At 52.1% G+C, this 12034-nt stretch overlaps 1 protein-coding gene across 1 annotated transcript in view; it reads right to left on the bottom strand.

Annotated features, from left to right (window-relative positions):
• Window positions 1–12034, bottom strand: part of LOC135057124 (uncharacterized) — a 249703-nt gene that overhangs the window by 30542 nt on the left and 207127 nt on the right. The window contains exon 5 of the mRNA XM_063963019.1: window positions 6101–6257. Coding sequence (XP_063819089.1) covers window positions 6101–6257 — 157 coding nt within the window. The remainder of the gene's footprint in view (window positions 1–6100; window positions 6258–12034) is intronic.

Genomic DNA, 12034 nt, shown 5'->3' with positions numbered 1-12034 from the left:
ACCAAACTTGAGGTCATCAGAGGCCAAAGTATCAAAATTGTAAAACTTAGCAAACATGTTCGACCCAGACCAAGTAGCCGCTCGGCAAAGTTGAGACACCCCGGGCAGCCGCCCAGGAAGAACCCACTTTACGAGTAGAGTGGGCCATAACAGATTTTGGACACGGCAATCCTGCAGTAGAATATGCATGCTGGATGGTGAAGCTGATCCAGCGAGAAATCGTCTGCTTAGAAGCAGGACACCCAATCTTCTTGGGATCATACAGGACAAACAGAGAGTCCTATTTTCTGTGACGAGCAGTCCTCTTCACATAGATCTTCAAAGCCCTAACAACATCCAAGGCCTTTGAAGGAATTGAGGAGTCAGTAGCCACTGGCACCACAATAGCTTGGTTGATATGAAAAGTCGACACAACCTTAGGAAGGAACTGTTGACGTGTCCTGAGTTCCACCCTATCTTCATAGAAGACCAAATAGGGACTTTTACAGGACAAAGCCCCCAATTCTGACACACGTCGCGCAGAAGCTAAGGCCAACAAGGTGACAGCCTTCCACGTGAGAAACTTGACCTCAACCTCCTGTAGAGGCTCAAACCAATCCGATTGCAGGAAATGCAACACCACGTCCAAATCCCAGGGTGCCGCCGGCGCCACAAAGGGAGGCTGGATCTGCAGAACCCCTTTCAAAAAGGTCTGAACCTCAGGGAAGGCAGCCAATTGTTTCTAGAAGATGGATAAAGCCGAAATCTGGACCTTTAGGGACCCCAATATCAGGCCCATATCCACACCTGCTTGCAGGAACAGGAGAAAACGTCCAAATTGAAACTCCACCACAGGAAACTTCTTGGATTCACACCAAGACATATTTTTTCCAAATGACATTACACCCTTCCTAGCCTGTATCAAGGTAGGAATAACTGCGCTCGGAATACCCTTCCAAACTAAGATCTGGTTCTCAACCGCGATGCCATCAAACGTAGCCATTCCTGATAAGCGAATGGTCCCTGTATTAGAAGATCCTTCCGAAGAGGCAGAGGCCTTGGATCTTCCAGCAGATCCGCATACCAAGCCCTCCTTGGCCAGTCCGGAGCAATGAGGATTGCCAGAACCTTTGTTCTTCTTACAAGCTGTAGAACTCTTGGAATGAGAGGAAGCGGAGGGAACACATACACTGACGGGAACAACCACGGTGTTACCAGCGCGTCCACCGCCACTGCTTGTGGGTCTCTCAATCTGGAACAGTACCTCAGCAGCTTCTTGTTGAGGCAGGAGGCCATCATATCTATGTGAGGAACCCCCTACCAACCGGTTACCACCTCGAACACCTCCGGGTGGAGGCTCCACTCTCCTGGATGGAGATCGTGTCTGCTGAGGAAGTCTGCTGCCCAGTTGTCCACTCCCGTAATGAAAATTGGCGATATCGCCACCGTGTGTCTTTCTGCCCAGAGGAGGATTCTGGTCACCTTTGACATTGCAGCCCTGCTCTTCGTTCCGCCTTGCCGGTTTATGTAGGCCACCATGGTCACGTTGATCGACTGCACCTGAACAGCCCGATCCTGTAGAAGGTGTGCTGCTTGAAGGCGGCCGTTGTACACGGCTCTTCGCTCCAGGATGTTCATTGACTTGGCCACCATCCTTGGAAGGTTTCCCCTTGAGTGACTGCTCCCCAACCTCTGAGACTAGCATCCGTGGTTAGAAGGATCCAGTCCTGAACCCCAAACCTTCGGCCCTCCAGAAGGTGAGGCAGTTGCAGCAACCAGAGGAATGAAATCCGTGCTTTCTTGTGACAGACGTATCCTTTGGTGCATGTGTAGGCGAGATCCCGACCACTGGTCCAGTAGATCCAGTTGAAAGAACCGAGCATGAAACCGCCCGTACTGCAGAGTCTCGTAGGAGGCAGAATGCAGATGCACTGATGAACTGATACCAGGGTAGGCTTCAAGACACCCCGGACCATTGTTTGTATCACCAACGCTTTCTCCACTGGGAGAAACACCCTCTGCACCTCCGTGTCGAGGATCATCCCCAGGAAAGACAGCCTCCTTGTCAGCTCCAGATGAGACTTGGGAAGGTTTAGGATCCAACCGTTCCCTGAGCAGATGCGTCGTGAGAGCAATGGACCGTAACAACTTTGATGAGCAGATCATCCAGATATGGAATTATGTTCACCCCCTGCTTGTTGCGGAGAACCATCATCTTTGCCATCACCTCGGTGCTGTGGAGAGACCGAATGGCAGTGCTTGAAAATGATAGCGATCATCTAACAGTGAAACCTGAGATAAGCCTGATGCTGGGACCAAATCGGATTGTGGAGGTACGCATCCGTGATGTCCAGGGACACCAGGAAATCCCCCATCTGCCAGACCTGAGATCACTGCTCTCAGAGACTCTATTTTGAACTTGAACTCTTTTAGATAAGGGTTCAATGACTTCAAGTTCAAGATTGGCCTGACTGAACCATCCGGTTTCGGAACCACAAAAAAGTTTTAATAGTAACCCTTGTTCAGCTGATGAGGCGGAACTGGAACAATGACTTCTGACATTACTGTCACGTCTAGCAAAGTTTGAGGATCCGGCAGCTGAGATTTACCCGAGGAGGTAGCAGGCTGTGAATGAACAAGATGAGGGGGCTGGATAAAGTTCCTTCGCATGGGACACGGAGCAATGAAGAATGTAGGTGGGGTTTGAGAGTCAATGGAAAGTATTTATTATGTACAGGGCTGAGGTAGAGAACCGAGGCTGGAGCACGATGGTTAAGGAACGTAATTGCGGATAAATAACTGCGGGTTGTGGCTTGAAAGACGAGGTTGTGATTAATGAACTGCGGAACTGTGGATAGTGGTTAAAGACGTGGCTGGAGGCGAAGAACTGAGGACTGTGATTTGAAAGACGAGACTGTAGATGATGAACTGTGGATGGTGGTTGAAGACGTGGTTGGAGACAAGGACTGTAAAGTGTGGCTTGGAAAACTAGGCTGAAGATAATAATCTATACACTGTGGTCGGTGGTACAAAGGCGTGGCTGGTGAAGGAGATCTGTGGAGTGTGGCTTGAAAGACGAGGCAGAAGACCCGGGGCTGACTGTGCCCAAAGAGTCTTACTGGACCGGGTTTTCCAGGAGCGCTTCCACAGGCAGTAGCAGGCTAGAAACGGCAGGGCTGAAGCAGCAACAGAGAACCGACCAAGCAAGATCAGGAAGAACCAGAATACAGCAGGAATCCTGGAAGCACAGGCTAAAGCACCTACAACAGGGTTGTAACTTGACGCACTGGCTTCCCTGTCCTAAATCAGACCCCTTCTATAAGGAGAGTTTCCCCTGGATTGGCTGGAAGAAACAGGAACTATGCTTAAAACTTGGTCTCCAACATGGTGGCGCCCAGTAATGCAGACCTTTTTGCAAAGCCACATTGCTCACTGCCCCAGGTCCCCTAGCAACAGCTCAGCAAGAGCGACCTGCTGTAGCGGCATCCCGTCGCCACGAGCGGACCCCCTCACCGCCGCTACTGCTGCCCACGGATCCGGCACAGCAGCCCACTTCCGCCGCTACCCGCACATCGTCAAGGAAGCCAGCCCCGCGGCCCCAGCGTACCGGTAAGACTCCGGACGCTCACAATTACCAATTTTTTTAATGGCGTCCAGAAGGATTTCCCTGTCTGCTGGCAAGCCTTACATGAAGAATCGGTGAGGTGGAAGAGTTTGAAACTCCAGCCTGTAACCCCGGGACACTATATCCAGTACACAGTGATCTAGGCCGGACGACATCCAGACGTGGCTGAAATGTCAGAATCTCGCTCCCACCTGACCGACCTCCAGGCTTGACCACCTCTAAAGAAGGTGTGAGCGTTTTGTTCTTTTTAATCCTAGCGGGCCGAAATAATTGTGACGTGTTGGGAGTAAACGATTTCTTTGTAGCCGGTGCAGCTGAGGGAAGAAAAGGAGACTTACCCTCGGTAGCCGTGGCAATCCACGCATCCAGCGCGTCTCCAAAAAGAGCCTGACCTTTATAGGGTAGGTTCTCCACACTATTCCTGGACTCCGCGTCCGCAGACCATTGGCGCAGCCAGAGACCCCTGCGAGCCGAGACGGACATGGCGGAGATCCCTGCAGCCATGGAACCCTTCATAGATTCTACCAGGAACCCTGCAGAATCCTGTATATTACGTAAAAACAAATAAATGTCACCTTTATCCATCGTAGTCAAGTCCTCCTGCAGAGTGACTGACCACTGTGCTATTGCTTTTGAAATCCATAGTGGGCCGCAGGATTGCCCTCGTAGCCGTGTAAATGGATTTGAGCGTAGCATCAACCTTGCGATCCGTCGGGTCTTTCAATGCGGTGGACGCGTCAACTATAGGCGGGGTCTCCCATTTTTTCTACCTTTCTCTGGTTAGGGAAAAGCAGCCAGAACCCTTTAAGGGATCTGGAATTTTTTCTCCGGGTTTTCCCAGGATTTTCCAAATATAGCATTTAATTCCTTAGATGCAGGGAATGTGAGCGGGGCTTTTTTACTGTCTGTGAAAACAGCCTCCTCCACCTGCTCAGGAGGTGTGTCAGCAATATTCAACACATCCCGCATGGCCTCAATCATCAACTGCACCCCCTTAGCAAGTGATGCCATCCCCCTCGACACATCCCCATCACCGTCTGCTGTGTCAGAATCGGTATCAGTGTCATCCTGCGTAATGTGGGCAAGATCACGTTTATGAGAATGTACCGCATATACCTGTGACCGGCTCCTCCGGGCACAGTTTCTAAACGGAGTCTGGTAGGAGGGGCATAGAGGGAGGAGCCAGCACACACTATTAAACTCATAAAGTGGCAATGTCTCCTGGTGGACCCGTCTATACCCCATGGTACTAATATGGACGTCAGCATCCTCTAGGACGCAAGAGAAAATCCATCTTGGAATAAGGCTGTAACCAGGGCCGGTTCTAGACCTTGTGGCACCCAGGAGGAAAGTTTTCTTTGCCACTCCCTAACAAGTAAATGGCGTGCCAAAAAATAGGGGCATGGCTTCATAGGGAAGGGGCGTGGCCACAGTTATGCCCCCAGTAGCTGTGCCCCCTAGTAGCGCCACTTACAAACACGAAATAAAATAAAAATACTCACCAGCCTCGCTCCTGCTTCCCGACCGTTGCTGCTCCGTCTCTGGCCGTCCGCTCCTCTCTAAGAGACGTCATGACGTCTCTCCCATAGTGCCGCACAGACACTAGAGGTCAATCATGACCTCTAACTTCTGACAATGGCGCCAGCTGCAGCCGGAGTGCGCTATGTGGGTAGGCGGCGGGCGCCTGCAGGGTGACTGTGGCCGCGGGTACCTGCCCGTGCCTAGATCCGCTCCTGGCTGTAACATAACAAAATGTGGAAAAAGTGAAGCGCTTTGAATACTTTTTGGATGCACTGTAAAGAGGGTAATGCCTGCGCTCACTGAGAGGAGGATGTGTGACACGTGATATACAGGGGGGTGCGAAATATGTAACAGGCGATACATGAGGGGGGCCAAGTGTGTTACATGTGATATACAGGACACTACAGGCCGCTCCCCCTGTATAGTAGTAGTAACAGTATACCACAAGCCGCTCCCCTATATAATAGTAGTAACGGTAAACTACAAGCCACTCCCCCAGTATAATAATAATGACACAACACCACTGGCCCCCCCCCCCCCCCCCCGTATAATAGTAGTAACTGGACACTACAGGCCGCTCCCCCTGTATAATAATAATGACACAACACCACTGGCCTCCCCCCCACCCCCCATATAATAGTAGTAACTGGACACTACAGGCCGCTCCCCCTGTATAACAGTAGTAACATGACACTACAGGACAGTCCCCCTGTATAATAGTAGTACCAGGATACCACAAGCTTATCCCCCTGTGTAATAACAAGACACGCAGGCCGCTCCTCCCCCCCCCCCGTACAATAATAATAACAGGACACTACAGGCTGCTCCCCCTGTATAATAATAATGAGAGGACACCACAGACAGCACCCCCTGTATAATAATAAAAATGTCAGGACACCACAGGCTGCTCTCCCTGTATAATAATACTGTCAAGACACCACAGGCCGCTCCCCCTGTATAGTAGGACCCCATTACCTGTTGCAGGACGACTGACTCCCGCTCGAGGTAAAGCCGGAAGTTGCCGCGATAGAAGAAAACTCTCTTCCTGTGTGTGGAACGCAGAGGCCGGAAGTGGGATGGAGCCCACAGGCCGGAAGTGAGGTGTGATTGGCAGGGGACCACAAGCTGCCTCCTCCTCAGCGACCGGCCACACTGACGTTAGTATCCCCGCCCCTCCTCCAGCCCCGCCCCCGGCCTCAGCACAGGGAGAGGGCGCGGGTCCCGCACATGGCAGTGTGACAGGCGCTGGGGGCAGGCAGGGAGGTGTGAGAGAGGGCGGGTACCCGTGCAGCTGCTGCAGGACACAGAGCAAGGGCTGCATAGGTGCAATGCTTTCTGTGTGTATATCCAGAGATAGATGTACAGGGCGCCGGCACATCTGTAGCGCAGCCTCATCCGGGCATAGTGGTGGTGGGGGAGGGGGAGCGCTGCTCTCATGGTGCCGGGGCATCTGTGCATTGTATCTGTGTGACGTTCTGGGGCATATTTGTGTCATATCCAGAGCCTCCAAGCACCATGTCCGCCCATCTATGCACCTTCTGTCCGGGTGTCTGTGCATCATGAGCAGTCTATCATGCCACTGCCCCCATGACTGTCATGTTCCCGCATTGCCTGCGACAAGCGATCACAGATTGGTTTTGAGTCTCATGGTGGGACAATACAGGATCACTTACCGTCAGCAGCTGCCTGTTACTGACTCCACCCACTGCGCAGTGTGTGGATACTAAGCTGCCACCACCAGGTTCCTTCAAGGAGGCACTTGGACCCGCGTTTCTTGTCGGGCTTCTACCACCGGCACCTGATACCGCTTGCTGCTGCCACACCTCCTGCTGGCACTCTCCTTCGGTGCACAGAGGGTTAACAGCTTAAAGCATCGGTCCCCTAAGTGAACAGCACCATGCACCCTGTCCCATGCCGCACAGTGCAGCAAGGGTTAACAGCCGCACTGCCCCCTGAGCTCCCCAGCGAGGGAACTCAGTTTGGGCTGTGGGCGCTCCTTACTGTAATCTCTATGCTACAGGGGGATGGCTCTTCCTAGCCCCCAACATGCATCCACATAGACCAGCCTCTCGGTAGTGATGGGGCGCCAGGAGCTAGTTCCCGGTCCCCAGCAGTAGGCACACACCCCTGTGTTGACGCACGGAAATGTGACCGGTCTGGTCCTTTTAAATATGGCGCCACGGTACAGGGGGTTAACCCCTTCAGTGCCACGCCCACCATTAGCCACATACATCAGGGTTCTCCGGGCACACTTTGCGTTCTACACCTGTTCTCAGCTCCACAGGTGAAACATACAAGCCTGGCTCCAGCACTCAGATTTGGGACATGAGTTTGGGGTGCTTGGGATGTTGGACAGTTCATCCTTATGTTTCTGATTATCTGGCAGCCATATCACTTCTTATCCAGTTGGGGCTCCAGTGAGTGCCTACCAAGATCTTCTGCTTACAGAACCCACTTGAGTTTCCGCAGTAAGATATCTTGGGTGGTAGAAATTAAGCCCCAATAACAATATAGACCATAATGTGTAAAAGGGGAACTCTGCCTGCCTAATGTGTAAAAAGGGGGACTCTGCTGCTGTAATGTGTAAAAATGGGGACTCTGCAGCTGTAATGTTTAAAAAGGGGGACTCTGCTGCCATAATGTGTAAAAAGAGGGACTCTGGAGGGGGCGTGGTTTGGCAACTTATGCAGGCAGACGTGTAGAGTTGGAGCTCCTGCCTTGAATGCCCCAATATCCCTCTCCTGCTCCCTCTGTTTGGTTTTGGGGTGCCATCCCTACCCACTGGGGTCCCCCTGCACTGGGTGGTGGGGTTCGCGGAGCCGGCAGACGCCTCCTTCATCTGTGCGAGTTCGGCCTGCTAGCCCTAGAGAAGCTGGGACCTAGATTTCCGTCTGGATGCAGCCGTCCCTGATCAAGACCCGGACCCACGGACATCCCTCCCCACATTGACACCACTGCGGGAGTCAGTTACCCTGCTGCTGGTGGAGGTGAGTGTGGCTCACAGCCCCGTCCCTCTGTGAGGCTCCCGCCGCTAATCGCCTGTCCCGCAGCCGTACCTCTTGGAGAAGCCTGCTGATAGCCTCTGCCGCTAATCGCCTGTCCCGCAGCCGTACCTCCTGCAGGGGAAACCCACTGACAGCCTCCGACGCTGAAAGGCACCCGGGCGGGAGATCCCTCTGCAGCTTCACTCTGCGTGCCGGGACTTGCCTGTCAGTGCGGCTTGCGGGTCTCCGTGCCTGTACTGGATCTGGGGAGTGCTCTCTCTGTGCCTGATACTGGGGGTGCTTGGGCTCGTGGAGTGGCCTGAGTTAGCAGGGCAGTGACAGCCCATGTTATCTTTGTCCCTAGCTAGTGGGTGACACCAGTGCTTCTGTGCGTGACTTAGTGCTGCCTCTAGGCTGGTTGGGGCTGGGCTGGCAGCCATCAGGGAAGTCACAGGATATATTTGTCTGCATGCATACACTGTCAGGGATTCTTGCCATATTTAGCCTGGGGTACGCACCCCACGCACGGGATTTATTTATTGTGGTATCCTCTGACCTGGCTCATATTAGAATCCTGTTTGGTCCGTGACTAGGGCCCACCACTTCCTGGCCCCTACTGGGCCACTCCTAGGGGTCCCGGATACGCTGTGCAACGGGGGTATCGGAAAGTAAATCCCACAGCTCCAATCCTGTATTTCTCTAACGTCCTAGAGGATGCTGGTGACTCTGTAAGGACCATGGGGAGAGACGGGCTCCGCAGGAGACATGGGCACTTTAAGAAAGAATTTAGTTCCTGGTGTGCACTGGCTCCTCCCTCTATGCCCCTCCTCCAGACCTCAGTTTGATTCTGTGCCCAGAGGAGCTGGGTGCTTTTCAGTGAGCTCTCCTGAGTTTGCTGATAGAAAGTTTTTTGTTAGGTTTTTTATTTTCAGGGAGCTCTGCTGGCATCGTTGGACTGAGGGGAGAGAAGCAGCCCTACTCTCTGAAGCTAGGTCCTGCTTCTTAGGCTACTGGACACCATTAGCTCCAGAGGGATCGGTACGCAGGATCTCACCCTCGCCGTCCATCCCAGAGCCGCCGCCCCTCTCGCAGAGCCGGAAGACTGAAGCCAGGTGAGTATGAGAAGCAAGAAGGCTTCACAGGCGGCAGAAGACTTTGTGATCTTCACTGAGGTAACGCACAACACTGCAGCTGTGCGCCATTGTCCACACACCTACACATACTCCGGTCACTGTTAGGGTGCAGGGCGCATGGGGGGCGCCCTGGGCAGCATTTGGGACCTCATTCTGGCAGATGAACACATATATACAGCTGGGCACTGTATATATGTATGAGCCCCCGCCAAAGAAATAAAATTTAAGCGGGACAGAAGTCCGCCGCCAAAGGGGCGGGTCTTCTCCCTCAGCACTCACCAGCGCCATTTTTTCTCCACAGCACGCTGAGAGGAAGCTCCTCAGGCTCTCCTCTGCTAATACATGGTAGAAGAGGGTTGAAAAGAGAGGGGGGGCACATAATTAGGCGCAAAAAAGTATATAAACAGCAGCTACTGGGTTAACATTGTTACTGTGTTATTCCTGCGTTATATAGCGCTGGGGTGCATGCTGGCATACTCTCTCTCTGTCTCTCCAAAGGGCCTCGCAGGGGAACTGTCTTCAGAAAGGACATTCCCTGTGTGTGTGGTGTGTCGGTACGCTTGTGTCGACATGTCTGATGTGGAAGGCTATGTGGGAGAGGAGCGGGAGCAAGTGAATGTGGTGTCTCCGCCGACGGCGCCGACACCTGATTGGATGGATATGTGGAAGGTTTTAAATGATAATGTTAATTCCTTGCATAAAAGATTAGACAAGGTTGATGCATTGGGACAGTCAGGGTCTCAACCCGTGCCTGATCCTATGTCGCAGGGACCGTCAGGGTTTCATAAGCGCCCACTATCCCAAATTGTTGACACAGATACCGACATGGATTCTGACTCCAGTGTCGATTACGATGATGCAAAGTTACAACCAAAGTTTGCTAAGTCACTCCGATATATGATTATAGCAATTAAGGAGATTTTGCACATCACAGAGGAAACCCCTGTCCCTGACACAAGGGTTTATATGTATAAGGGAAAGAAACCTGAGGTAACTTTTCCCCCCTCACACGGACTGAATGAGTTATGTGAAGAAGCTTGGGAATCTCCAGATAAAAAACTGCAGATTTCCAAATGGATTATTATGGCGTATCCTTTACCGCCAACGGACAGGTTACGATGGGAATCCTCCCCTAGGGTGGACAAAGCTTTAACACGCTTATCCAAAAAGGTAGCCCTGCCATCCCAGGATACGGCTACCCTCAAGGATGCTGCTGATCGCAAGCAGGAGGGTACCCTGAAGTCCATTTATACACATTCAGGTACCTTGCTCAGACCGGCAATCGCATCGGCCTGGGTCTGTAGTGCGGTAGTGGCATGGACTGATACCTTATCAGAGGAGTTTGATACCCTAGATAGGGATACTGTTTTATTGACTCTGGGGAATATTAAAGACGCTGTCCTTTATATGAGAGATGCTCAAAGAGACATTAGTCTGCTGGGTTCTAGAATGAACGATATGTCGATTTCTGCCAGAAACGGCATATGGAGGTTTTACCTTACAAGGGTGGGGAATTGTTTGGTGAAGGTCTCTCGGACCTGGTCTCCACAGCTACGGCTGGTAAAAGTCAAATTTTTTGCCTTATGTTCCCAAACAGCCTAAGAGCGCACCGCATTATCAAATGCAGTCCTTTCGTTCACAAAGAAACAAGAAAGTCAGAGGTGCGTCCTTTCTTGCCAGAGGGAGGGGCAGAGGAAAGAAGCTGCACAATACAGCTAGTTCCCAGGAACAGAAGTCCTCCCCGGCCTCTGCAAAATCCACCGCATGACGCTGGGGCTCCACTGGCGGAGTCGGGGCCAGTGGGGGCGCGTCTCCGGAATTTCAGCCACATGTGGGTTCACTCCCAGGTGGATCCCTGGGCAATAGAAATTGTGTCTCAGGGTTACAAGCTGGAATTCGAAGAGGTGCCTCCTCGCCGGTTTTTCAAATCGGCCCTATCGTCTACCCCCAGAGAGGGAGATAGTATTAAATGCAATACAAAAATTGTATCTTCAGCAGGTGGTGGTCGAGGTTCCCCTCCTTCAACAGGGAAGGGGTTATTATTTGACCATGTTTGTGGTTCCGAAACCGGACGGTTCGGTCAGACCCATTTTATGGTGTAACTGGGGGATTTTATGGTGTCACTGGACTTAAAGGATGCATACCTTCATGTCCCCATTTATCCACCTCATCAGGCGTACCTAAGATTTGCGGTACAGGACTGTCATTACCAATTTCAGACGTTGCCGTTTGGTCTCTCAACGGCTCCGAGGATTTTCACCAAGGTAATGGCAGAAATGATGGTGCTCCTGCGCAAGCAGGGTGTCACAATTATCCCGTACTTGGTACGATCTCATAATAGCGAGATTAAGAGAGAAGTTGCTGAACAGCGTATCTCTTTCACTGAAAGTGTTACAACAACACGGCTGGATTCTCAATATCCCAAAGTCGCAGTTGGTTCCTACGACTCGTCTTGGGCATGATTCTGGACACGACCCAGAAAAGGGTTTATCTTCCGATAGAAAAAGCCCAGGAACTTATGACTCTGGTCAGGAACCTTTTGAAATCAAGACAGGTGTCTGTGCATCATTGCACTCGAGTCCTGGGAAAGATGGTGACCTCATACGAGGCCATACCCTTTGGCAGGTTCCATGCGAGGACTTTCCAATGGGATATGTTGGACAAGTGGTCCGGATCACATCTACAGGGTGTCACTCCTGTGGTGGCTGCAGAGTGCTGACCTTCTCGAGGGCCGCAGATTTGGCATTCAGAATTGGATCCCGGTGACCACGGACGCAAGTCTCCGAGGTTGG

The sequence above is a fragment of the Pseudophryne corroboree genome, chromosome 3, assembly GCF_028390025.1.
Source record: "Pseudophryne corroboree isolate aPseCor3 chromosome 3, aPseCor3.hap2, whole genome shotgun sequence".
Lineage (NCBI taxonomy): Eukaryota > Metazoa > Chordata > Amphibia > Anura > Myobatrachidae > Pseudophryne > Pseudophryne corroboree.
This window is presented reverse-complemented; position numbering and strand designations above follow the sequence as displayed.